The following is a 23,979-nucleotide window of genomic DNA, read 5'->3' on the forward strand; positions in this document are numbered from 1 at the left end:
CCTCCACGCGGTATGGCCGCACCATATTCAACCTGGGTAGCGGGATAGCTTCCCTTGCGATGTACAGCTAGGATATTAAGGGGATAGGCCCAGTTTCTTGGACATCCGTATATAACATGAGCTGACCAGCATGTCGATAGGTTGGTGAGGCGTTTCCGACGAACCAATTCGCATCCAAGAAAAAGTTGTATGGTATCATGGGGATGGTTTCGGGCACTCTGCTGAGCGTCCTGTCGCTTTCGGCCTGTTTCGTCAACGCGGCCAAGCTTTCTCAAGATCGACAACCGACGGTCGATTTCAAGTCTGGCAATGGCAGCCTACCGCTTGCTTCGCAAAACTCGCCGGTCCACCTGATTCTTGATGCGGGAGACTGGCCTGGCGTTCTGCGAGCGGCGCATGATGTAGCGGTTGACTTCGGACGCGTTACCGGAACGAATGGAACACTGAAGACTGTCGGTATTGGTGCTGGTAATAAGACTGTCGGAGGAAGCGCATCGGTCATCTTCAACGTCACGGGCATCGGCAAAGATTGGAGCGTTGGAAAGAGCTCGGCACAAGGAAAGGGTGTTATACTTGCCGGCACGATTGGAAACTCCAGCTTGATCGATGGATTGATTAAGAGCGGGAAACTGGATGTCAGCAAGATTGAAGGTGAGTGGGAGGCCTATGTCAGTGCTGTAATCAAGAACCCCATGAATGGATCCGCTGAGGCATTGGTCATTGCCGGTAAGCTCTTTGATCTTTTTTTTACAAACCCGAAGTACCTAATAATGAAAAGGAAGCGACAAGCGTGGCACAATCTTTGGCCTCTACGACATCTCCGAGCAAATCGGTGTCTCACCTTGGCACTGGTTTGCCGACGTCCCACCGAAGTCCCACTCAAGCATCTTCGCCCTCCGCTCCACCAAAGTCCAGAAGACTCCTTCAGTAAAATACCGCGGCTTTTTCATCAATGACGAGGCACCTGCTTTGACGGGGTGGGCCAATGGAAAGTATCCCAAGTCCGCATATGGCTCTCCATTCGGCGCGGAATTTTACTCCCATGTGTTTGAGCTACTGCTGAGAAGCAGAGCAAACTATCTCTGGCCCGCAATGTGGAGCTCCATGTTCAACGTCGACGATCCGCGCAACCAGCCGCTTGCCGACGCCTACGGAATCGTAATGGGCTCCTCTCACACGGAGCCCATGGTCCGCGCAACACAGGAATGGACCAAGATAGCTAAAGGTACAGACTCTAGTTGGTCTTGGGCTACCAATAATGCTACTCTATATGAGTATTTTACGGAAGGCGCAGAGCGTGCGAAACCTTACGAGAACGTTGTTACCGTTGGAATGCGAGGGTACCACGATACCGCCATGTCCGCTGATACACAAACGGCGGTTTTGGAGGCTGTTGTCGAGGCGCAAGAAGAGATCATGGATAAGGTGTGGGGCGATGCAAGCAAGGTGCCACAGATGTGGTGCTTGTACAAAGAAGTGCAAGATTATTTCGAGGCGGGGATGAAAGTGCCGGACTGGGTGACTTTACTGTGGACGGAGGACAATTGGCAGAACATTAGGAGGTTACCAGTCGGTGACGAGAAGAAACGGTCTGGTGGAGCTGGTGTTTACTACGTAAGTGATGAGTTCCACACATTTGGGTCGGATTCCGTTAACAAAGATTGCAGCACTTCGACTATGTCGGTGACAGCCGCAACTACAAGTGGATCAATACTATCCAATTGCAGAAGACCTACGAGCAAATGTCCCTTGCTCACGCTCGCGATGCGGACAGACTTTGGATTGTGAACGTCGGAGATATCAAACCTTACGAGATTCCCATCAGCCACTGGTTCGACATCGCCTACGATATCGAAGCGTACGATGAGACATCTGTACCGAGTTGGATCGAAGGTTGGGCCAAACGGACTTTTGACGAGCAGCATGCCAAGACAATTTCAAACATTGTCGACAAGTACGGCTATCTTGCAAATATGCGCAAGTACGAATGGGTGGAGCCGGGTAGCTACAGCATCATCAGCTATGAAGAGGCCGATAAAATCCAAGCTCAGTGGGAAGACCTAGCCGAACAAGCGCAAGAAGTGTACGATGATCTCGCGGAGAACGAGCAAGGCGCTTTCTACGAGTTGATCCTGCACCCTGTGCTTGCGGGTGGAAACTTTATCAATGTTCAGGTTGCCGGTGCAAGGAATCAGATATACTCCGGCCAGGGACGCAACAGCGCGAATGACTGGTTACAAAAGACGATCGACCTGATGGGAACTGATCATGAGCTTACTCAGGAGTATCACCGTCTGTTCAATGGAAAGTGGAATCACATGATGGATCAGACGCACTTGGGGTACCAAGGATACTGGTAAGTCATTCTGATCACGATTCCTTGCCTACTATGTCGAGCCTAATATTATGCGAAGGCAACAACCCATGCGCCAGTCTACACCCTTCCTCCGTTGGGTCCAGACTTCTGAGCGGTCACTCTCTGGCGACATGGGTGTATCTGTGGAAGGAAGCAACGCAACCATCCCAGGAGACGACATGTGGCACTCCAATGGTGGCGGTTCGCTCGACCTACCTGCGATCACACCCTTTACACCCAAACGCTGGATAGACATCTTCTCCATGGGCACACAGACCTTCAATTGGAACATCACCACCGAGCCATTCATCAAGCTGTCGAAGTCCGCCGGCACCATCTCTCCAGACACCGACGACATCCGCGTCTACGTCGACGTAGACTGGAGCCAGGTCCCCGACGGGTACGGCAACAAAGTCGCTCTCAACATAAGCAGCTCCCAGAACTACGGCACACAATTTACTCGCCCAACTGTCAACGTTATGGTAAACAAGACCTCAGTCTCTGCTGGCTTCAACGGCTTCGTTGAGTCCGCAGGCCTAGTTTCCATCGAAGCAGAGCACTACTCGCGCCTCCAACCCTCTGGTAACCTCAGCTTCACCGTACTCCCACACTACGGCCGCACGCTGTCCGCTATCAAACTGTCCAATCCACTCGCGGAAGGTCTTTCCACGTCCAGCGCGCCAGCCCTCGAATACGACTTCTACACGTTCACGCCCACTACTTCCTCAAAAGGTCTGAACCTCACTCTGATCTTGTCTCCGACCTTGAACGTGAACCCAAAGAAACCGCTTGCATACGTCGCGCAGATAGATGACAAGCCGCAGCAGCGGAGGCAGTATGTTATCGATCAGAAACAGCCTGACTTTCCCGTTGGATGGGGCACCGCGGTGGCGCAGAACGCATGGTTAAACACAACGAATTGGGGTGAGGTTTCGGCAGGAAAACACACGCTGAGGGTGTGGTTGGTTGAAGCCAACGTTGTGCTTCAAAAGCTTGTGCTTGACCTTGGAGGCGTGCAATACTCGCATAATGGGCCGCCTGAGAGCTATCGTGTTGGCGTAAATAGCACACAAGCGTAGAATAGAACCACGTGAATGTACGTCTGCCTAGGTAGCCTTAATCGAAGAGTAATTAGCGTCATGAGCGCGCCTTGCCCGTCCGTGCGTCAGTGATAGAGAGCAAAACAATCTACCCTCCCCTCTTCGTCTACCAAGTCACACACTGCACACGCACCACCGAGACAAATCTTCCTCCACAAGAGCAGCAGCAGAAACCGCAAGAGCAACCGCAACCGCAGCAACAACAGTAACAATGCCCGCCAACTCGTCTGTTTCCCCGGCCCCGGACCAATTTGAGGTCCTCCAGTGTCGCGTATGTGACTCTCCCCTCACTATGGAGTTATCTAGTGCCCCAATAGCTTTGTACTCCTTTGTGGCACAGGCTGGCATTCAGGAGTGCTGGCGATTACCAGTTCCGCAACACATGTGACTAAGTTTACGGAACAGCTCATCCTATACCTCCTCATGCTGCGCGAGCGGCGGCGTCGTGGCGAGCCCGACGATGAGATCGGCAGCTTGCGGTTCCGCTTGCGTATCATCGCGACCAGGGGGGCGCTGCAGAGGCTCGAAGAGGTGAGTTGTTGCCTCTAAAGGCAACTCGCCGATTGAACACCGTTTACTAATACGTGGTTGTAGCAACGCCGCAACGCCGCCGCATGAACGCTCTCCGCAAGCAGCTCGACGCCTTTGGACGGTAGTTTGGGTGGGACCGAGGTCGAAGGGCCCTTGCACACTGCCGTCTACTACGCCCACTTGAGGGGAGGGAATGGGGGATGAAGACGGGTTGGGAGCCCTTGTGGCTAACCACACTATCTGCGGTCCCGCTCGAATATGAATCTAGGGAGATTCTGCTTTGTTTTGTATAAGATACCCAGGTTGCCTTCAGGGCGCTTCTCATGAAATCTTCTCCCAATCAAGCCTTTGTGTACTTGCTGTGAATTTGTGACTGTGATACATTTACTAAACTACAGAGTACTGATAAAATTCGAACATATTCTACATCCACCTTACAAACCTCCTCCAAATTGTGGTTGCCCAAATGGTATCCACATCATCAAGACCCAAAACCAGAAGACATACGGCGTAAACCCTTCTTCCGAAAACCAAGTCCTAAGAACCCAGATCGTCCCCGCGACCAAAACCAGAAAGACCGCGACCAGCGGATCATTCACAAGAAACTCCACTGGGTCCCTGATAAACCTGCCCCAGTACGCGAGCAACCTTCCGCACCGGTCCAGAAGCGATATCAAAGCCATATTGATCATGCCCAGCGTACTCCACAACACTCTAAAATTATCAGCATTGTGAGACTCCACATCCAACAAGCTACCCGCATTCTCAGTATAACGCTTCTCGAGCGGCCAGCTTCCCACGCCAATCAGACTCACCCTGATCAGCACAGCCGCCGCCAAGCCCTGTGCAAGCAACAAGAACACATTTTTTGCGGAGCGTTTCGTGCGGTCGAAGAACATGTCTACCGTGCCGAAGATGTCGACGAGGCACTCTCTCCAGGCGCGGCGCGGGATGGTGTCACCGGGGTAGCGGTCGTCGGCCTCGTAAACATCTGTTGAGAAGGAAACGTCGGAGTCTACATCATCGTCGGGGTTGCGGGCGAGGGAGTCTTCGATGATGGAGACATATTTGGGGGCCGCGGGGTCCGGATCTATGAGGGTCAGTATAGATAAGATACAGTAATAGGAGATGGGTCAGGCTTTGGATTGCAGAGGGTGTTGATCCAGTCCATGTGGTTAGATGTCTAACGTTGAGCACAGGATGGAAGATGGGAGTTTTGACTTACTATCATTGTACGGCACCGTGAGCGCAACGCTGTTATCTGGCCGGCGGACTTTCTTGAAGCGTTGGTAAGCGATCCTATCCTGAATAACGTGGGCGTGAGGCTCCCCAAGCCTCTCCCTGCGTTTGGCCTCTTTCTCAGGCTCGAGACCTTGGACCTGCCTTTCAATGAACTTCCTGGCGAGAGCGGGGTTTCTGGGAAACGCTTCTCTGAGCTTGAGTGCGTGTTGCTCTCGAGCGGATTTCCTTTCGGCCGCTATGGTCAATTAGCACGTTGCTCTGTGACAGAGAAAGAGGATAGACAGAGGGTAGTGTACCTGTCTTAGCTGGTGGTCGGTTCGGACGCGAAGCAGCAGGGTCACGATAAGGACGAAATCCAATGGGTGCTACAGGAGCAGGAAGGGGATGTCCTGGAATGCTGCCTCCGACCGCAACGGCAGGCGGTGCACCAGCAAGAGGTGGATCTAGGGCTGGGGCCGGCACTGTCACAAGGTTTAGCAGTCTAGGCGTCGAGCAGGAGCACGAAGAAGTACTCACCATCGTTTCCTCCCCCGTCGGCTGCGCCTATATCCTCTTCACCGGACTCTGAGCCTCGATACAACGCCTCAGGCTCAGGGGACTCCTCTTCATACAGGTCTTCATGCTGCCAGTCCTCCGGCCGGAATGCTTGGGCTCGATTGCGTTCTTTGATACCGTATCCACTCGACCGTCCCTCCCGGCGTCGACGCTGTCTCTTCTCATGCTCCTTCTGCGCAAGCATCTCCCAGATCACAATCTCTTGTTCTGTTGTAGAATCATTCCAGTACTCCTCATACGGCTCGTAAATTAGGTCGGATCGGAGCCCTCTTATTCCTTTCCATGTGTTGATGACCTTGATGACAAGCACGCATGTCAAAGCCAAGGCTGGGCCCTGTTCAATCGCCACCAGCTGCGAAGGATGAGCCTGTTCCAATTCCACCTCGGCGTACATATACGCTTGTGCGGTGATCCAGACGAGCCAGGTGGAAGCTCCAACGATGACCTGCCAGCGTAGGCGATACATCATGCCGTTGGAGGCGTGAAGCGCACTTCGCTTTCGAGTACCAATTTTCGGCTCCGAGAACCAGTACTCGGGTCGCGAAACGAGCAGCACCGCCACAAGCACGAGGAATGTAACGTCCTCGGGGAAGAACATTGCGACAAATGTATACCAGAGCGCCAGATACAACGGAATAGTGTAGAAGCAATTGGTGTATCCGTCGCGAGCTGGACCGCTGATCATTTTGCCGTATTGTGCGCTCCATTTTGGGTATGGGTATGTGTGACCTTGGAAAGGGAGTATGTAGTAGAAAGGGATGCCTAAGATCGTGGGGTAATGATCCCAGTAGCTCCAGGTGTATGGGAGAAATAAGGTCGGAAATGCCGTCGCGACTGCAAGGTCGTAGTTGCCATTGTAGAGTGTACGAAGCGCGTAGCTCTGAAGGAGGAATAAGAGGATGACCTGCCGATTGTTAGTGGGATAGTGGGACTTAGATCTGTGAGGCGACGTACCAGATGCTTTGAGTTGCTGTCTTTTCGCAGCCCATCATTAAGACGTTTCAGGAAGAGCGCTGATTGGGAGGATTCTCTAGGCTTGATGTAGCGATCTTCCGAGGATCCTCGATATGGAGACATTGTAATGCTGCGGAAAGTGGGAAAGGAAGATTGCGCAACAGCGAGAAGGTGCGAGAGCTGTTGCACTTTGTCGAAGAGGTGTTGTGCTAGACTGATTGCTTGAACAAAGAATAACGCCGCATTTAAAAATTATCCATCACGCGAGGGCCGTGAAGGAAGCTGTCAAAGAATTTAGACATGACAAAGAGTGCCAATCCGTGGAAGTAGGTGCAGGGATCTCGATCACATTGCGCAGTGGAGCGGTCGCTTGCTTGAGCAAACGGCAAACAGAGGTTGACCCGGCTCCCTGCTGTACTGTCCGTATACGTTAGCTAGCTGCTAGATTCGAAACATCCTGAATCCCCTGCACTGTCTGTCGTCGCAGCTCTTCGAGATGCCATCAGCGACACAGTCAGATCATGTGATGTTACTCGTCGAAGGCGGCGGGTTCCGAAGGACAGTGCAAACAATGGCGCTAGGATGAGAGCTTCGCAGTCACCGAACTTGGACGTCAACTACCAGGAACCTCGGGGCATCCATCTGAGGGTTTAGGCTTTACAGTGGATGGGTCGTTCAGTGTGCAATGTCGTTAGGCCGGTCTGACTAGGCCCGAATTCTGCTTGGGGAAAGCCGATCCGGCCCTGCGTCCTTCAGCCAGGCTGCAGGTTAGCCCATACGTTGTGGTGGTATTGTCATCTGCAGATGCAGGGTAGGTAGGGCACGAGTCGTGCACGCGCGAGAAAGATAGATGATAAATTTACGTCATGGCCAACGGGAGGGGGCTACGCCACTGCAATCCCCCGTAGAATCCCCCACACGCCTCAAGCTTTGCAGCCCAGCCGCCAGTTCTACCCCGGATCCACCACCAACACCACGGTCCGATCACCTGGCATCTTCGCTACCGCATCAGCTCGCAATTGCAACATTTGTCAAGTCCTCCATCGCTGCCCTTTTATCGCGCACGCTACCTGGGCACAAAGCGGCCGATAAAGAGCGGCTAGACATGAAACGGGATGGCTGCACCACAAGAACATGCACCTCGCACACCCCGGGCCTATCACACGCGAGTCCCGCACCGAGTCCCTGCGGCGTTGTGACCCACTGGCGCGGGACGGCATCCTGATCCCCAACTCCATCGACGCACATTGGTAGTGCAGAAGGCCCTAAAGATAACAGGTTCCAGATCTCCAAAGCGCAGAAACGCCCCCAGAGATAACAGGTTCGAGACCTTGCGTGCCTATAAGAGCCCACGCCGCGCGCGTCTCGATGCGTCCCAGTACCACGCCTTTGCACTTGGACGGCGTCGACGGGTATTGCGGGTAACGCGACTACTGCGACCACAAAATGGCGAAGGGCGAAACTTTCAACGAGAAGACTGCGCCGGCGTATCCGAATGACGACCCCCTCACCGATTATGCTCAGACTACCGATGTCGTCGCAGGACTTCATCGCCGCCTGTCCAATCGCCAAATTCAATGGATCGCCATTGGAGGCTCCATCGGCACTGCGCTCTTCGTATCCATCGCTTGGGGTCTTGTAGAAGGCGGCCCCGGCAGCTTGTTTATTGCCTTTGCGATATACTGCTCGATCCTCGCCCTCGCAAATAATTGCATGGCGGAGATGGCCATCTTCATGCCTGTGGTGGGCGGTTGGGTCAGGATGGGTAGCAAATGGGTGGACGAGGCCTACGGCTTCATGGCTGGCTGGAACTTTTTCGTATGAACCCAGCTTCGTTGGAGAACTTCAATTAACATGCATAGCTTTATGAAGCCGTCTTGATACCTTTTGAAATATCTGCGCTCAACCTGGTTTTGACCTTCTGGAGAGACGACATCCCGGTCGCTGCTGTCGTCGCCGGTTGTATCGTTCTATACGCAATCATCAATTTGTTCGCGGTTCGCGCCTACGGAGAGAGCGAATTTTGGCTGTAAGCTCTTCGCTTTGTACAGCTATGGTGCTAGCTAACCATTCCAAGCGCATCCGGCAAAGTACTGCTCATCTTCATGCTGTTTTGCTTCACATTTGTGACAATGGTACGCAAGATTTTTACTCCGACTGCAATGCAGCATAATTGACAGTCTAGGTCGGCGGCAACCCCAAACACGATGCATACGGATTCCGCTACTGGAAGAATCCTGGATCTTTCGCCGAATATATCCATGAAGGCACCCTTGGCCGCTTTGAAGGCTTCCTCGGCGCATACTTCCAAGCCAGCTTCACGTGCGTTGGCCCTGAGTACGTCGCTATGGTCGCAGGAGAAGCCATCTACCCTCGCAAAACGATCAAGACCGCTTTCAAAACCATGTACTTCCGGTTCGGCCTCTTCTTCATCATGGGAGCCCTTTGCGTTGGCATCATTTTGCCTTACAACGATCCTACACTGGCCGGATTGCTCGACGCTGGGGAAACCGGAACTGGCGCAGCTAGTCCGTACGTCATTGCGATGAAGAATATGGGCATCTCTGTACTGCCGGATTTGACTAATGCGTTGATGGTGACGTCCATCTTCTCAGCAGGTAAGTCTTCGAGTCTCTATAATTTCAGCTGAGTTTAAACGCCATGGGACACCCAAGCTGGGCAATACAGAGGCCGGGCGCGCTGAAATCTCCACCTTCTAAAAACTCACGACTGACTTGATACAGGAAATTCATACGTCTACTGCGCCACCCGAACTCTGTACTCCCTCTCACTCGACGGTCATGCGCCCCGCTTCCTGCGGAAAACCACCCGTGCCGGCGTTCCCATCTATTGCTTCTTCGTCACGATGATATTTCCGTTCCTCGGTTTCCTCTCCGTCGGTCGCGCCGCCTCCGAGGGCGTAAAATGGCTCGCCAATATTACCCAAGCCGCACAGCTCATGAACTACATCATCATCTGCACCATCTACCTGTGCTTCTACCGCGCCCTTAAAGTCCAGGGCTACGATCGTAATTCGCTTCCATACAAGGGCTGGGGCCAGCCATATGTTGCCATCGCGGGTGTGATCCTGTTCTCGGTAACGCTGGCAATCTACGGGTATGCGACGTTCTACACGTTCGATGTCGGAACGTTCATGACGTATTATGCCATGTGCTTTATTGATATCGTGCTCTGGTGCGGGTTTAAGCTCTGGAAGAGGACGCCCTTTGTGAAGCCGGAGGAGGCGGACTTGGTGTGGGAACGGCCTCAAATCGACGCTTACGAGGCGTCGATTGATCCGCCGCTGGGGCTGTGGAAGGACATCTGGCTCACGATTACCCTCCAGAAGAAAAAGGAGAAGCGTGAAGACGATGCATGAAGTTGCCTTCAGCGAGTTGAGATAGGGGTTTGAGAGTGGGATGAATACAGCATGCATCAAATAGACTTCTTGTGCCGCACCCGGAATAAACAATACAAGACTCCGTTCATTTGGCTTTCTTGGGTATCAGGTCTCCAGGACACACATGCATGACCTCCCAGCATTGATTCTGCTTGCATGACCTAGAGTAGCAATGCCGAGTGCTTTAAGGACACCATGCCCTGATGCCCTTTGATGCCGCCTGTCGTTCCCTCTTGCTCCACCTGTGCCTCCGTGCCGCTACGTCGGCGACATAAACCAAGGCCTGAATGAATCCCATCCCAGCAGCCCAAAGTACGCCACATCTTCTAGTAGATTCCAGTTCGCAGATCCATCGCCATCGCCACTTCTGTATGATATCCATATTCAATATTCCCCCTGGCTCATTGTCTCAAGGCTCTCTCTTTTGTCCTTTGTCCTAAGAACCACCTTCTCAAGTAGAAAGAACAGAAGGTACGCCATGGTGGCTGTTCAGGAGTTGAACTACTGTCACCTCGGGCGTGAGAGTTTGAACTTATGTGCAGACGGTCGGGTATGTGTAGAAGCGTCCTTGACACGAAGGCGCGATGATTCTCGTTTTGCTTGTGCTTCGACCGGTTCGAAAGAGGAGAAGAGATATCCTTTCATGGGTAGTTCCAAGCCGCGCGCGGTTGGTCCGGGCGGACTCGACGGGTCGGGAATTGGCGTATGGCTAGCTGTGCGATCGATCTTGCTCGTCGAGGATAGTGGAGGCAGCGAGACGGAGTGATGTGTGTCGGTGCTGTATACGAGGAAGGTGTGCCGTAAGCTTCTGTGGTATGAAGAGGAGGCGAGATTGAGCTTGCTGGACACGTTAGCTTTGGTTCTTTGGGCCCTGAGTAGCACATGAAGCTCCGAGAAATAATGAGGTACGGAGGCTCACAGTAGTATCTTGAGAGGGTCGGTGCGAAGCAAGGTGGCAGCGATGCCCAGGTGTAGTGGGTTGTAGGATGACCTGTCCAGCAATATGGGGGCATGTTGCGCGTGGCGTAGTGTGTACAGACGTGCCTTGTCGTCGAATCGTAGCAAGGCGTCGAGAGCATGGGGTTTTGTCAAAAAACAGATGTCCGCGAGTTGCGAAGTGGGGAATCGGGTAGTCAGTGCGTTAGCGTTATATCAAAACAAGCCCACGGTGAGTTAGTCCGTGATTTTGACGAGCATGGGTGAGGCAGAACAGACTATCCAAGATCTCATGGTATCAGGTTTATATAGTGTACAATTCTTGTGGCAGAGGGCACCAGATCGCTCGCGGCGCCTTGTCTTCCAAAGCCCCGGCCTGTTCCCATCTCCTCCCGCAAGACAATATCGATCTCGTCGATCTGTGTGTACGGACCGGTTCCATTCTGCTCACCACAGTGCGAACACTTGAGGCCCCATTGCGGCAGTGGATTGCGCTTCACACCCCCGTTGGTGCTTTCTTTGCCGCCTGGGGAGGAAAGTCAGCTAGCTGCTATATTGCGAAGTTCGTGGTGTATAATTCTACAAGTGACGTTCATGAACTTGATGGTGACCGTGTCGGCGAGGACGGAGACGGTGCGTGCCGTCATGCTTGTTGAAGACGAAGCCATCAGGTTGAGTGGAGGTTCGGTTGCGCGTGCTTTCGGTCGTGGAAGGGGAGTCATCTACGGGGTTATCAGACGCTGAATTAAATATACAAACGGTGCCTCGAGAGCAAAAATGCTGGTGGTTTATACGAAGGTGACGTCGTTGAGTGCGGTGAGATCGTGGGGCAGGGCACTTGACACGCTGGCAAGACGGTGATTTAGAGCAAAACAACAAGACGCCCGCGTGGCAACCACAGCGCACACACAGTGATCAAGTTGAAACAGCTTCACGCACAATAGAGTATGCCTGAAGTATCACACATTAGCCTTATGATAAAGAAACACAACAACAACAACACAAGCCATCACAGTGAACAACATCTTCAGTAAAGTCTTCCTTGAAGCACAGCTAGCAGCCATGGCAATCAATGAAGAGAAGAAGAAGGGCCGGAGCACGAATGCTGATTGACAAAGGCGGGTTGTACTCATTACCATACCGAAGTAGGCAGTCATTGTACCGTGTCACCTAAGCCACACGGCCAGTTCCAAAGATTACCTGAAGAATCAGGTCGGCCACCGAGGGTGGCCGGGCTTGAGCCCAGTACCTGTGGTAGTTCAAAAAATTAGCGAAGAATAACAAGAGAAATTCAACGCAGCGTGAGGAAACAGAAGGGGAGAGGGCAAAAGCAGGCTTATATAGAAGAAATCTGCCAAGGAGCTAAATCGATCATGTGACTGCTTCGGAGGAGGGTTTGGGCGGGTTCCGGGGTGAAGCAGAAGGCAGGAACGTAGACGGGGAGGCACTGTGGTTGGCTGGAGGCCAGGGCGACGCTAAGGCCATGGATGGGCATGGGGGGTCGGCGATGGACCACGGAAGAGCGAGAAAGAGATCAGAACTCATAGAAATGGTCAACGCTGGGGACAGATCTGTGAGACTGCATAGAAGCTCAGAGCATGCAGTCAAGTTATGGATATCATCGAATGAGACGACCTTATTACACTACAGGAAGCCACTCCACCTGTTAGCTTGTGCAGTAGGAAGACCACTGTATGCCATGTGTTGCAAAACAAACAGCTCTCCATCATATCTATCAGCTCTGCTGTCTTACATGCTGAATTCCCGCTCCCACAGCTCGCATTTCCCATCTGTACCATGACCAGTGTCCGTGACGACTCCCACAATGTCCCCAGCGAACGTCATAGTGCCCACGAAAAGGCGCGGATGAGTCTGCTCGTTTGGGGTGGCGCCGCGATCTTACACCTGCACTTGAAGGTCCCATAGTGTAGTTTTGTGTTTGTGAGCGCCCCCGAGAATGACTACCTCGAATCAGTTGCCGTCGTAGGTTCAGAGGGGCAGCGCCTCGAAGTACAAAGTGGGCATCTGTTCGCCGGGCGATCTCGTAGCATACGCAGGAGCGCTTTTTGTATGGCCTGTGGCCAAATATGCGCGTTGCTGAGGCAGCAGCTTCGATACGTGGAAGAAGCAATACTTCAAGGGCCAATAAAAAGAAACAGTGACTGCGAGACTGCAAAGGAGAGGTACCTTTGCATGTCCGTCCAAATCTTCATCGTTGGGGCGGCTTTGCTTGCGGCAAAGCTTGCCCAAACAACCGGCGGAGCAGCACTGTTTGCAGCGACAGAACACAGATAATCTGAGCTTGGAACTCACAGTCGCATTGGATCCGACGCACACACTCTATCAATACACCGCAGCGGCCATGGAACCCACCATGGCGTTTCCACTGGTCTGCGCAGCGAGTAAAGCTCCAGGTCCCTGGGTAATCCCTCATCGACACCCGTCTCCGCCCTCACTGACGCACTGCAGTACGGCGACCTCATTGACACGAAACGGGCTCATCAGCCTCGCCCCGGCCTCGCAGCTCGACACAGCATCTTACACTGCAACTCGAACAGTGAAGAACTACGCCGATGATACCAACCTCATCACGTTTTCGGAATCCTTGTTTGTTGTCTCAGAACACCTAAACCACGACCAAAATCCGTACATAGAGCACTGTGAGAAGAAGAATCTTCAGACCCTGTCTACCGAGCACGCGAAGGGCAGGATTAGGTACCTCTTCCGCCACGCGGGCCTAAGGCGATGGCACCTTGGTAACAAGCTACAGTGCTGTTCTGCTCTGCGTGGCCGCCACCAAGCCTGACGACGCTCACTCATAAGCTTGACACTATCGAAAGCACTTCATACCCCAACCGCGGGTCACAACGCTTCTTGATGGCGCTGTAGACTCTTCAAAGAGCTGCGCAGTGAGACCTTCTGACGTGGATACAAGCGTAAGCATGGAAAAGCACATCCAATGAATTATGCAGTCAACAGCACAGGTAGCTAACGCCGATTCTGAGAAAAGGAAACGACGACACAAGAAACTGCTTCGAGCACCGACTACCGAGACGAATCCGGCCCCTCCCCATACCACGACCGTCCATTACCTCCACGACCTGCGTCACGGTTCGCGCACACCTTGAGTCGAACACCGGCAGTCGAACAACCACGTGGTTCCGCCGCAGAAGTGCGCAAGAAGACTGGGTGCAATGACGGTTCCGGCGGTTGGATAGACACACGGCATCGCGCGAGTCGAGCGACAAGTGGCTGAGGAAGCTACATGGTGCTGGACAAGAAGAGCGACCGCGCTAGGCTGTTAGCTGGTAGATGATCCCCTGTGGATAAGACAGACATGTCCCTTGGCCTCGGAACTAAGGACATATTATTGCGTAGTTCCGATGTGGCGGGGTCCACAGGTTAGGATTGGTGCCTGTCTGTCAAGTGGGTGGTCTGGAGAGTCTACGCTATTTTACCGTCCAGAAATATCCCAGGCTGAGAGCGAAGACGATTTTCAGGAGAGAAGCCCCCAGCATAATGGCGACACGAAAGTGACGGGTTCAGCACGACTTGAGGAAGATTGGACAACGAGATCCTAGGAACGATAAGGATAGGAAAGGCGGCATACGTATGGCGAATCTAGAGAAAGGTGCGTAGTCCATTCAAATCTCCTTTCTACTTGTTGATGATAGGCCAGAACCGCATTACAGCTAGCATTGCCGCGAAGCGTACCTCAGTACCTGTATCTCCGCATCTCCTCTCGATCTTTCGCCTAGAACAATCCTGAAATCGCATGCTTAGCAAAGCCCAGAGGTCCCTTCTTCTTCTCCTGATGCGACTCTGCGATACTGCTCCTCCTCACCTCTTCCGATACGCCCTCGCCAGATATAGCCAGCTGCTCCTCGCGCATACCTTCCAGAACATTGATCTCCGCGATGGGCACCCAAAGCTTGCGGTGCGAAGGGTACCTAGTCCACGACCAGCCCTTCCACATGACGTAGAGCAGGATGATGAGCGGGGCGGCTATGTAGCCTTCGAAGAAAACCTCTGCGTCGGGTTCGCCACCGAGGGGCTGTCTACGCGTTAGTCAATGTCACAAGGGAATGGTGAGAAGGAACCAACGTACAAAGAGACTGGAGTAGAACGAGGCCATCAGGCAAATGAAATTCAGCGCCACACAGACGTAGCTTCCGACAACACCGAAGGATGCCTTGTACGGAAGCTCGTCGACGGAATGGCCTTGCAGCTTCCAAGCCATTCTGAAACGGATGTGCGCAAGGCAAATACTGCCGTAAATGAAGAAGTTGGCGATACCAGAAAGGGCGAGGAGCCAGGTGAAAACCTTGTCTCCGGTGGCCGAGGCTTCGTTGATGAAGGCTAGAAGACCGAAGAGCAACTGTAGGATGATAGTGGGCACAGGTCGGCCTTTCCCGTCGACCTTGGCCAGGAATTGCGGGGCCATTTTCTGCGAGGCCATGGCTTGAATAGTACGGGTCGATGCGTATGTCGCCGAGTTTGCGACGGAAATGACGGAGATAGTGATTACAGCATTGAAGACGGAAGGCAGACCTTTGACACCTGCCATTGTGATCGCGAGCACAAATGGCGAAGCCTTGGTGTTGGCGCCAGAGGACGAGAGGAGCACATCGGAGCTCGCCGGGATAATGAGGCCGAGGATAAACAAGTTCACGACGTAAAAGAAGAATATGCGCCAGAAGACTTGTCTTGTTGCCCTTGGGATATCGCGCCTAGGGTTGGCGGCCTCGGCGGCAGCAAGGCCGGTCATTTCAGTACCTCCGTAGGCAAACGAAGCGGTGACAAAGACGGAACAGAATCCTTTGAACCCGTTGCGGAAAGCCGAATCGGGAGCATGCCAGTATCGAGCGCCGATGTAGCCGCGATCGTCGGTCGGAACGCCTCCGCAGTTGACAATGATGCCGAAGATGATGAAGCCGATACATGCGGTGATCTTGATGATACTCAACACAAACTCAACTTCTCCATATCCGCGAACTCCGAAGAACTGCACAATCGTGAGAACAGTCAGGAAGACAGCGATCCATATCGCGATATTGTAGTGTCCCCAGAACTCGATCGTGATAGCGGCCGCGGTGATTTCGAAAGGTAACATTGTGAGCCATTGGATAGCGTACTCCCACGCCATGGCAAATCCCCTGAGTGGAGTAAGCCTGAACTTTCCATGCATGGCACTTGCGGGGCGGGGCGTAACGTGGCTTACCATGAGGGATCGACAAAACGCACAATGTATTGGTAAAACGCCCCGTTCACTGGATACATGACGGCCATTTCAGCAAGCGCTTGCATCATGAGCATAATCATGAATCCAATGAGCATGAAACAGATCAACTATACCGGGCAGTCAATGTCTGTCTCCAACTGTTGCAATCAACGCTGTAGGAATGCTTACAACACTGGCTGGGCCACCCTTGGAGAGCGCACTACCAGATCCAACGAAGAGACCTGCACCGATGACACCACCAATGGCAATCATCTGCATATGGCGCCCGTGGAGACCACGTTTGAGAGTGCCATTCTGTCCTACGATCACTCCTTCATCGGAGCTCGTGGATACGCGAGGCGGTCCATGACCCTTCTCAGCGTCGTAAACAGGTGCTGTTTCGTCGATACCCATTGTTGCAACCAGCAGAAAAGGCGGCAGAAGAGGGCCACAGAAAGAAGGAGGGATCGCCTTTCTTTATACCAATTGCCTAAAACCGAGCACCTGTCGGCGAGTTTTAGTGATACAGCACGCGCACGGCCTGGGCGTGCATCTAACCTGCACCCCTGCTATCAGGGCCCCAGCCGTCTCGCAACCCGATAACCATCCCATTGGCTTTGGTTGCGCCAATCAAGATTTCGTGACGGCGGTTTCTCGAAGACGTACTTATTAACCGGAAACATGTGATCGGATGCAGACAGCTGCTAAGCCGCGCCTAGAGTGCTTCAGCTGCTACATGTTCGCACAAAACTAGCCGCATCCGGAGTGACGGGCCCTCAACCATCCGGTGGGATACCTGTAGGATACCTATGATACTCAAGATGGCGGTTCGGCACCGCCGAAGAGTAGAGATAGAGAGATTGCGTAGCGAACAGGATCGTAAGCAAGCGTGACGCCTATCTGGCAGTATCGGATGGTGTGTGTCTGTGCATGAGGGATTGAGCGACCAATGGGGCAATTGTCGGTCGCACCGGAGCGGCGTGTACGCGTGCCATCTGTGTAAGCCATTAGTCTACGTGATCTGATGAATTCAACGACCTTATATCGCTTGTCTGGCCAGGTGCTAAGTGCACCGCAGCACCAGGTCCTCAACCCTCGTATACGTGCCCAAGGGGACGCCGCGCAGCTGCTTCGCTCACGAAAGGTACATGCAGCGGTTACGAAGTGGCACCAGTGGTTTGATAGACGATCATTCCCAGCATCCCTATCAAGGCGAAGATAAAGGACGCGGAGCTAGCGCCAAAAGAGGCAGCCATGCGGAGCGACCAGGCAGACTAGCGTGGTTGGCGTTCTGGCTTCCGGGGTGTGGGAGTGCCGGCACGCGATTGAAAACGATTGGACGAGACGCTGACGAGAGCCTGTGCGTAAATAGATAGCTTGAGAGCGTTTTGTCTCTAATGCTGCGATATGTGTGAGCTCTGGACGTCAGGTTTCAAATGTACTTTCGCACCGAGGGCCAGGATGGGGAGGAGCCACAGTGGCGCCTGCTGCGCGGTCGCATGCAGCTGGAGCTTCAACCGAGGTATCTGAACATCAAAAAGAACGAGAACAAGCATGGAGTCGTGGTACTAATAATTGCTGTAGATGCCATACTTGACCGTCAGATCGAGGAGTAGTAACGAAAGGAGCCGTTGAGGTTGAGATAAGGATTGGAAAGTGCGGGTCTGCCAAGGAGAAGCCGCTGTGCGGTACGGGTCAAGCTTTCTACAAGACATGGCCGAACCGATGCGGCTGATCAAAAGTTGCTTGTTATTGCACGTTCAACTACCGACGGTCAACTCCAATAACTCTCCGCGCAAACGCCCCGCTCCCAGATCCTCCTTCAGTGAGAACGATCCGGCACCCGATGCGCAAATAGATCCAGCCCTCTCCATGACCAATAGTAGGAGCACTTGCGGTAGCAGCGGGTGCAGTCCATATGGCGATGACCGTATGAAGGTGTACGAAGATAGAATGCCGAAACCTTTTCGCCACAGCCCGGGTTCCTACAGGTCCTGTCAAATGCCCACATGCTGCTGACCCTGAGTACACGCACATATACTCTATCAGTGCTGTATACGAAGAAGCTCACATTGTTGTGAACTGTGATTTTGGAAGCCGGAACGGAGCGATCGAAGCGTAGCAAAGGTCGAATGTGTGCACTGTATCCTGGAGTGACTTGAGTCCACTCCACGGATTTGGCGATGATGATGGTGGTGATGATCTGATAAAACAATCAGCAAATGCTCACCAACGAAGCAATGTTTGACAATCCGCTTTCAAAATACATACGTGGAGAAGTGCGAAGGACAGGAGCCAGGGATGACCTAGCTGCATGCTGGCGACCTGCCACAGAAGAAGCGTCCAGAGGAAAATATCAAGAGGGTTCATCTTGGAGTTATTGAGATCGATTTAGGTGTGCGTGAAGAGTAATTACGATCGTCGTAAAGTATGAGGTTGACGAAGGGTATGATGGACAGCACTTGAAAAGCCTTATGGGTGAGACCTGCTCATGAGGTACTAAATGGCTATTGTGACTTCCTATGTTGCCTTCACCACCAATACTTGCCTTCGAGCACATTCACTGGGGTCACTGGCATGGCTTTATTGAGCTGTTTGCTTGACGGAATGAGCGAACTGCAAACCCAGTCCGACGGTTCTCAGAAACTCAAGATCCGTCTGTAAGCCCTACATTGATGGATCAACGTAGGCGTGGACATCCTTTGGAAAGGTCCTGGAGTTGACACAAGGGTCACGTGTATATAGATGACTCTTACGGTTAGCGCTGATCTGAGGCGACATCCTCGGGGGCCAAGCGATGCGACGAGGCAACCACACCCCACAAATCATCACAGCCAACCCTCGCTTCGAGCTGCGCATAACCTCCTAAACTCTGCTAATGACCTATGCATGCTGCAACAAGGCCTTGCACACAGTATCTCGCGTAATGTGGAGCATCGATGCGGGTCTTCTGACGTGAAGGTCTGATTGGCTGCTGTTACACGCGATCGGATGATCATCAACATACGTTGTACACTCTTTTGTCCATGTTGAAAGCGCAGCATGACAAAAACCGGGAAATGCGATGTTTGCAGATCGCGGAAGGTCAAGGTTGGTCTTCCTGTACAGGTGTTATCGCATCTCTCGTGCACCGCGGAACTGACGCGACGAAGTGCGACGAGCAGAGACCAAAGTGTGGCGCATGTCGCAAACGTGATCGGGACTGCACTTACTCGTTCGGAAAGGCCTCTGCATTCGTGCTCGAGGATCCCACACAACTCTCAAAACACGGCAAGCCGAAGGTTGCTCCAATCATCTACCCTCTAGGAGCCGAACATGAAGCGAGCATCCCCTCCACAGCCAATCCCACTCCATCGCCGTCACCAGTCTCGCTGCCGTCCACCTCGCTAGCCTTTCGCCAGACTGCGGGTAGAGATGCCGATACAGGGCAGGGCGCCTTCTTGACGTTGTCAATCCCACCACGTGAGAGAACAAAAGTTACGAAGAAAACGACGGCGCAGCAAAAAAGAAGGCTGCAACTGCATCTGAGTCAACTAGAAGATATGACAGCGTCGCTCATGCCTCGCCACTTCGTGCCCTCGCAGACAGCACTCGCCGCCCGCTACCTCAACCTGTTAGGCTCGCGGCCGCCAGAAGAACAACCTTTCGCGACAATGGGTTCTTGGGTCGAATCTATACCTTCCCGCATTGGCAAAAATCCAACTCTCGATCTAGCTATCGAATACCTCATCACCAGTTTTGATGTATACCGTGATCCGACATTTTCAAGCCATCGGACCGCGTTAGCCACCAAAGCAAAAGCACTCAGGGAACTACAACTGGCTATTGGAAACGAGAAGACGAGAAGATCTTATGATACTGCGGTGGCCACGAAGATACATTTCATGGCAGAAGTACTATCTCCGACACAAATTGAAAACGCACGAGACTGATATATAATAGGTGTTCATGGGGATCAAGAGTCTGTTTCATGCCATCCATGCTGCAGGACTCTCAGATATCTTACAAGCTGGGCCGGTTACCGATCCAGACAAAGATCACTTTTGGAGCTTTCTCGAGAATACATACTTTGATGACGTGAGTGGCTGCACAACATGGTCCTAAAACTCGTTGACATATAGGTCATAGGTTTCTGAGGCAATGGTTGCCAGCCGGACATCAGTTTACGATCAGGAGGTCTACCTTGAAATGACAAGTCCTGCAGCGATACCCATGGATGCACCGGCCGTCTTTCGCGCGTCTGTTGCACTCATGCATGTGTACATACAAGTGCCTCGCCTGATTTGCCTCGTTCGCCATGCATCCAACTATCCCGAAGACTCTCGCACGCTTGCCGCAGCTGTTGCTCTGGCTGAGTCTTTGTGGTCACTCCTTCCAAGCGATGTGATGGAAGAGGTCATTCAGGCTGCCGTGACCATCATCGACATCCCACCGTCTCCCGAGATTGCCGAGATTGTCCCTAATTCGTATCACTTCAACTCGGTAGAGAACTCTACATTGATCAGTCGGTTTTGGAAACTCCAAGTCAGTCTCAGCGGCATTATACAGACCTTATACCAGAATTATCCAGCAGAATGTGCCAGCTCCTTTCTTCCAGCTTTACCATTCGTTGAGAGGACCGACGCTGAAGCTGCGACGGAACTAGCGCGGTGCATCCATTACGCACTCACCATCTGCCCACATCTTCCTCTCGTTCCCCTACGCATATACACAACCTTCCAGATATCGCTTGGCACATGGTACCGCATTATCCGGCGAATTACTGCCAGCAACCGTGCCCTGCCTCCCGACCCAGATCCAGCAGTCACGGCCTACTTTGACGAGCAGCTGTCCCACGCAAGAAGAATGGAACAGTTCGTTTCGGACCAATCAAATAACGTCCACCGCATATGGAACATTCCGCGCGTGAACAAACGTTTCTTGCGGGCTGCCGCTATCGATATGGCCGGTGGGCCTATACCCGATTGGATGCCAATACGCATCAATTTTGAAAGTGAAGACGGTGCGATGATCATGAAGATGGAGTATGATGTTGCCGGATGCTTATACGAAGAGATCACGGGCTTTGACAACGGCACAGGAGGATGGGTGCGGAAGACTAGAACGACGTCCCCATTCCGCCCCGAAACATCCGATCAGAAGCCGGGTAAGGGGTTCCCGACTGGGTTAGTACATTCGTTCTTGTCTGGTGACGTTTGCTGACTCTTTGGAGTGGTACCGGAAAGCTACCGAATTACTTGTTCGATAGATTTGGAAATGGCCCTGCTAAGTATTGGGGCTATGCGCCCGAGGAAACGTTTGCTGAGGATATGTCGAATGTGTCAACGGGTAGTATACCGCAAACGTTTGCGGATTTGTCGAGCGACAGTGAAGACGAGACGTCCACCTAGGCCCGCGCACGAGGAATCCTTATCCGTCTTCGTGGTGATCGAGTGTACGGGGGGAACACTCCCCTTACATGTAAACTCTTTCCCACTACCAAATATACAGTGTAACCGAACGACAAGAGGCTCGCCGAGTACTGTAGTACTATGACAACAAAATTGAGAAGTGGTATGATGAGCAATTTTTTCAGATCTCCGAATCTTGCATTTGTCCTCCACGCGCCGCTGAGCTGTCTGTGAACTACTTGCTAGCAGAGCGCTTGCCGTCGAGGATATGGGGTCGGGTTCATTGCGAAGATGACTTGGGCATTGTCCGCACATAGGGATGTTTTGGCTCTGTGGTTGAATGACAGCCTGTCTGCCTCGGTTGGGCGGAGCGTCTTCCGAGATCACCGTCATCGCGGCCTTCGTCTGCACACCATCAACGCGCGATAATTTTGGGGCGTTCAACTACCATAGTCTATCGAGACTTTCCCTGCTGCTCACAAAGACAGATGAAAACGGCGGATTTCGACCAGTTGACGATTTGTGCCGAGGTTGAGCACTCTGCCAACTCCGCTTGGGATCGTCGAGTTGCGGCTCATAGCTACGCGAGCATGGGGCGATGCGCGCACCGGTTCCAGACTTCGCGATGATACCATAGGTATCCTAGATACCTTGTCTCCTTCTCGTGCTGTTCTCCGCACCGAATCCTCTCGCACTGGAAGCAGTGAAAGCCTGACACTCACCATTCTTTTTGAGCGCAATCTGATAGCCGTACGTTGAGATTGTTGCGAAGGTTCTTAAGAACGTCACCTTCCTCTTCCGTTGATTCGGCATCTGGCGCGCCGCGGAGCGGATGCTTCACGACGCCACACCGGGGTGCTTGACGAAGCTTGATCTGGGCGGGCCGCGGCCCAACAAAGGCTTCAACCAACCATCGTGTCGCAAATCCAGCAGCATGGCCCGCATTCCCCTAACTACTCCACGCTTAGACAAACCATAGGTGGAGCAAACATGCGGGGAGCCTGGGGGACTGGGGAAACCCATAGGGGCTCGACTCTTTGTTGCCTCGGCTGCGTGGGAGATGACGACGACATAATTCTGGGGTTACCATCCCTGACCATGGGCAGCTCTTCCTGGACACAGCAATAAGACCTACAGGTCCCGCCTCCTTGGATACGGCTCCTTGATCGTGCCAAATCCCCGGATTGAAATTTTGCACTGTCATCCATTTCTCCTCATCAGGACCTGCACCATGTCTGACGTTCATAAGATCGACACCGAGCTCAAGGAGCACAACAGCCACAACTTTGTCGGCAATGGTGCTGAGCTCAGTCGTCAAGTCACCGTTCAATTGAGCCCTGAGCAGTACGAACGTCTGTTCTTCCAGCCGTCGGCACCTCGTCGTGGTGATTTTGCCAAACGATTCGGTAAGTTTCGTACAGGTATGTAGCATCGGAAACGACACTAATCGATGCTCAGGTAACCCAACATTGCTCGGTCTGGTCGGGTTCTTAATCCCATACACATCGACCATTCTCCTCCTCTGCGGCTTCCAGGGTGGCGTCGCGCCTCAGAGTCTGATTGGGCTGAGCGGTGATTACTACTTCTTTGGTTGCATTGCAATGAACCTTGCCGGTATCGCTGAATTTATTCTCGGAAACAGTGAGTGCAGCACGACATGTTGAGTAGCTATGCCACGATTCTGATACCTGGCTCCAGCCTTCCCAATGGCGGTCTTTATCATCTACGGCAGTCACTGGGGCAGTCTTGCATACCAGCAAGATCCCATTCATCAGACGACAGCTCCCTTTGCCGAGCTGGGTGGCGCCAACGGCGCAGCCTACAATTCCTCCCAAGGCTTTCATAATGTCACAATGTGCGTTTCCGAATCCCTCATAGCCTAATGCGATATACTAGGATCCTGACGTTAATCTAGGGCGATCGCAAGCTTCGTTTTCTTCATGGGCACCTTCCGTGTCAACGTGTTCTTCACGCTGACATTCTTCGGCCTCATCATGCTCTTCTCTTTCATCGCCGCAGCAGACTTCCGCGTGGCCCACGCCACGAGCGAAGCTGATGTAGAGCACATCAACAAGCTACTGCACATTGCCGGAGGGTTCGGTTTCATCGGTCTGGTGTGCGGTTGGTATCTGGCTATTCTGACCGCTTGCGAAGCTGTCGGCATTCCGTGCCCACTACCTGTTCTTGACTTGAGCAGCAAGGTGTTCCCGAAGAAAGACACGAGTGCGAATGCGAATGGCGAATGATGCAGGGAAAGTGCTTTTCAAAATGCAAAGAGATACGTGGGTGTGAGA

General features: G+C 52.9%; 6 protein-coding genes across 6 annotated transcripts; 4 read left to right on the plus strand and 2 right to left on the minus strand.

The window, feature by feature from the left end:
• Positions 1 to 197: 197 nt before the first annotated feature.
• On the plus strand, positions 198 to 3,435 carry N0V89_007227 (uncharacterized protein; the record flags this gene model as incomplete). Its single annotated transcript, XM_056215992.1, has 4 exons — positions 198 to 726; positions 779 to 1,614; positions 1,668 to 2,356; positions 2,415 to 3,435. The coding sequence occupies 4 exons, from the start codon at positions 198 to 200 to the stop codon at positions 3,433 to 3,435; spliced, it is 3,075 nt and encodes a 1,024-aa protein (XP_056070239.1).
• A 1,143-nt stretch (positions 3,436 to 4,578) lies between these two features.
• Positions 4,579 to 6,861, minus strand: N0V89_007228 (uncharacterized protein; the record flags this gene model as incomplete). The annotated part of the gene is made up of 6 exons (XM_056215993.1): positions 4,579 to 4,701; positions 4,803 to 5,077; positions 5,213 to 5,464; positions 5,526 to 5,690; positions 5,746 to 6,688; positions 6,739 to 6,861. 6 exons carry the CDS (start codon positions 6,859 to 6,861, stop codon positions 4,579 to 4,581), a joined length of 1,881 nt encoding a protein of 626 aa, XP_056070240.1.
• Positions 6,862 to 8,184: 1,323 nt separating this feature from the next.
• N0V89_007229 (uncharacterized protein) lies at positions 8,185 to 10,117 on the plus strand (the record flags this gene model as incomplete). Its single annotated transcript, XM_056215994.1, has 5 exons — positions 8,185 to 8,556; positions 8,601 to 8,767; positions 8,816 to 8,873; positions 8,924 to 9,356; positions 9,483 to 10,117. The coding sequence occupies 5 exons, from the start codon at positions 8,185 to 8,187 to the stop codon at positions 10,115 to 10,117; spliced, it is 1,665 nt and encodes a 554-aa protein (XP_056070241.1).
• A 4,711-nt stretch (positions 10,118 to 14,828) lies between these two features.
• On the minus strand, positions 14,829 to 16,709 carry N0V89_007230 (uncharacterized protein; the record flags this gene model as incomplete). Its single annotated transcript, XM_056215995.1, has 4 exons — positions 14,829 to 15,128; positions 15,183 to 16,230; positions 16,296 to 16,423; positions 16,485 to 16,709. 4 exons carry the CDS (start codon positions 16,707 to 16,709, stop codon positions 14,829 to 14,831), a joined length of 1,701 nt encoding a protein of 566 aa, XP_056070242.1.
• A 3,143-nt stretch (positions 16,710 to 19,852) lies between these two features.
• Positions 19,853 to 21,685, plus strand: N0V89_007231 (uncharacterized protein; the record flags this gene model as incomplete). Its single annotated transcript, XM_056215996.1, has 4 exons — positions 19,853 to 20,188; positions 20,238 to 20,372; positions 20,424 to 21,460; positions 21,544 to 21,685. The coding sequence occupies 4 exons, from the start codon at positions 19,853 to 19,855 to the stop codon at positions 21,683 to 21,685; spliced, it is 1,650 nt and encodes a 549-aa protein (XP_056070243.1).
• Positions 21,686 to 22,916: 1,231 nt separating this feature from the next.
• On the plus strand, positions 22,917 to 23,931 carry N0V89_007232 (uncharacterized protein; the record flags this gene model as incomplete). Its single annotated transcript, XM_056215997.1, has 4 exons — positions 22,917 to 23,091; positions 23,144 to 23,326; positions 23,384 to 23,540; positions 23,601 to 23,931. 4 exons carry the CDS (start codon positions 22,917 to 22,919, stop codon positions 23,929 to 23,931), a joined length of 846 nt encoding a protein of 281 aa, XP_056070244.1.
• Between the last annotated feature and the right edge of the window lie 48 nt (positions 23,932 to 23,979).

This window comes from Didymosphaeria variabile, assembly GCF_027946475.1.
Source record: "Didymosphaeria variabile strain IMI 356815 chromosome Unknown scaffold_5, whole genome shotgun sequence".
Taxonomy (NCBI): domain Eukaryota; kingdom Fungi; phylum Ascomycota; class Dothideomycetes; order Pleosporales; family Didymosphaeriaceae; genus Didymosphaeria; species Didymosphaeria variabile.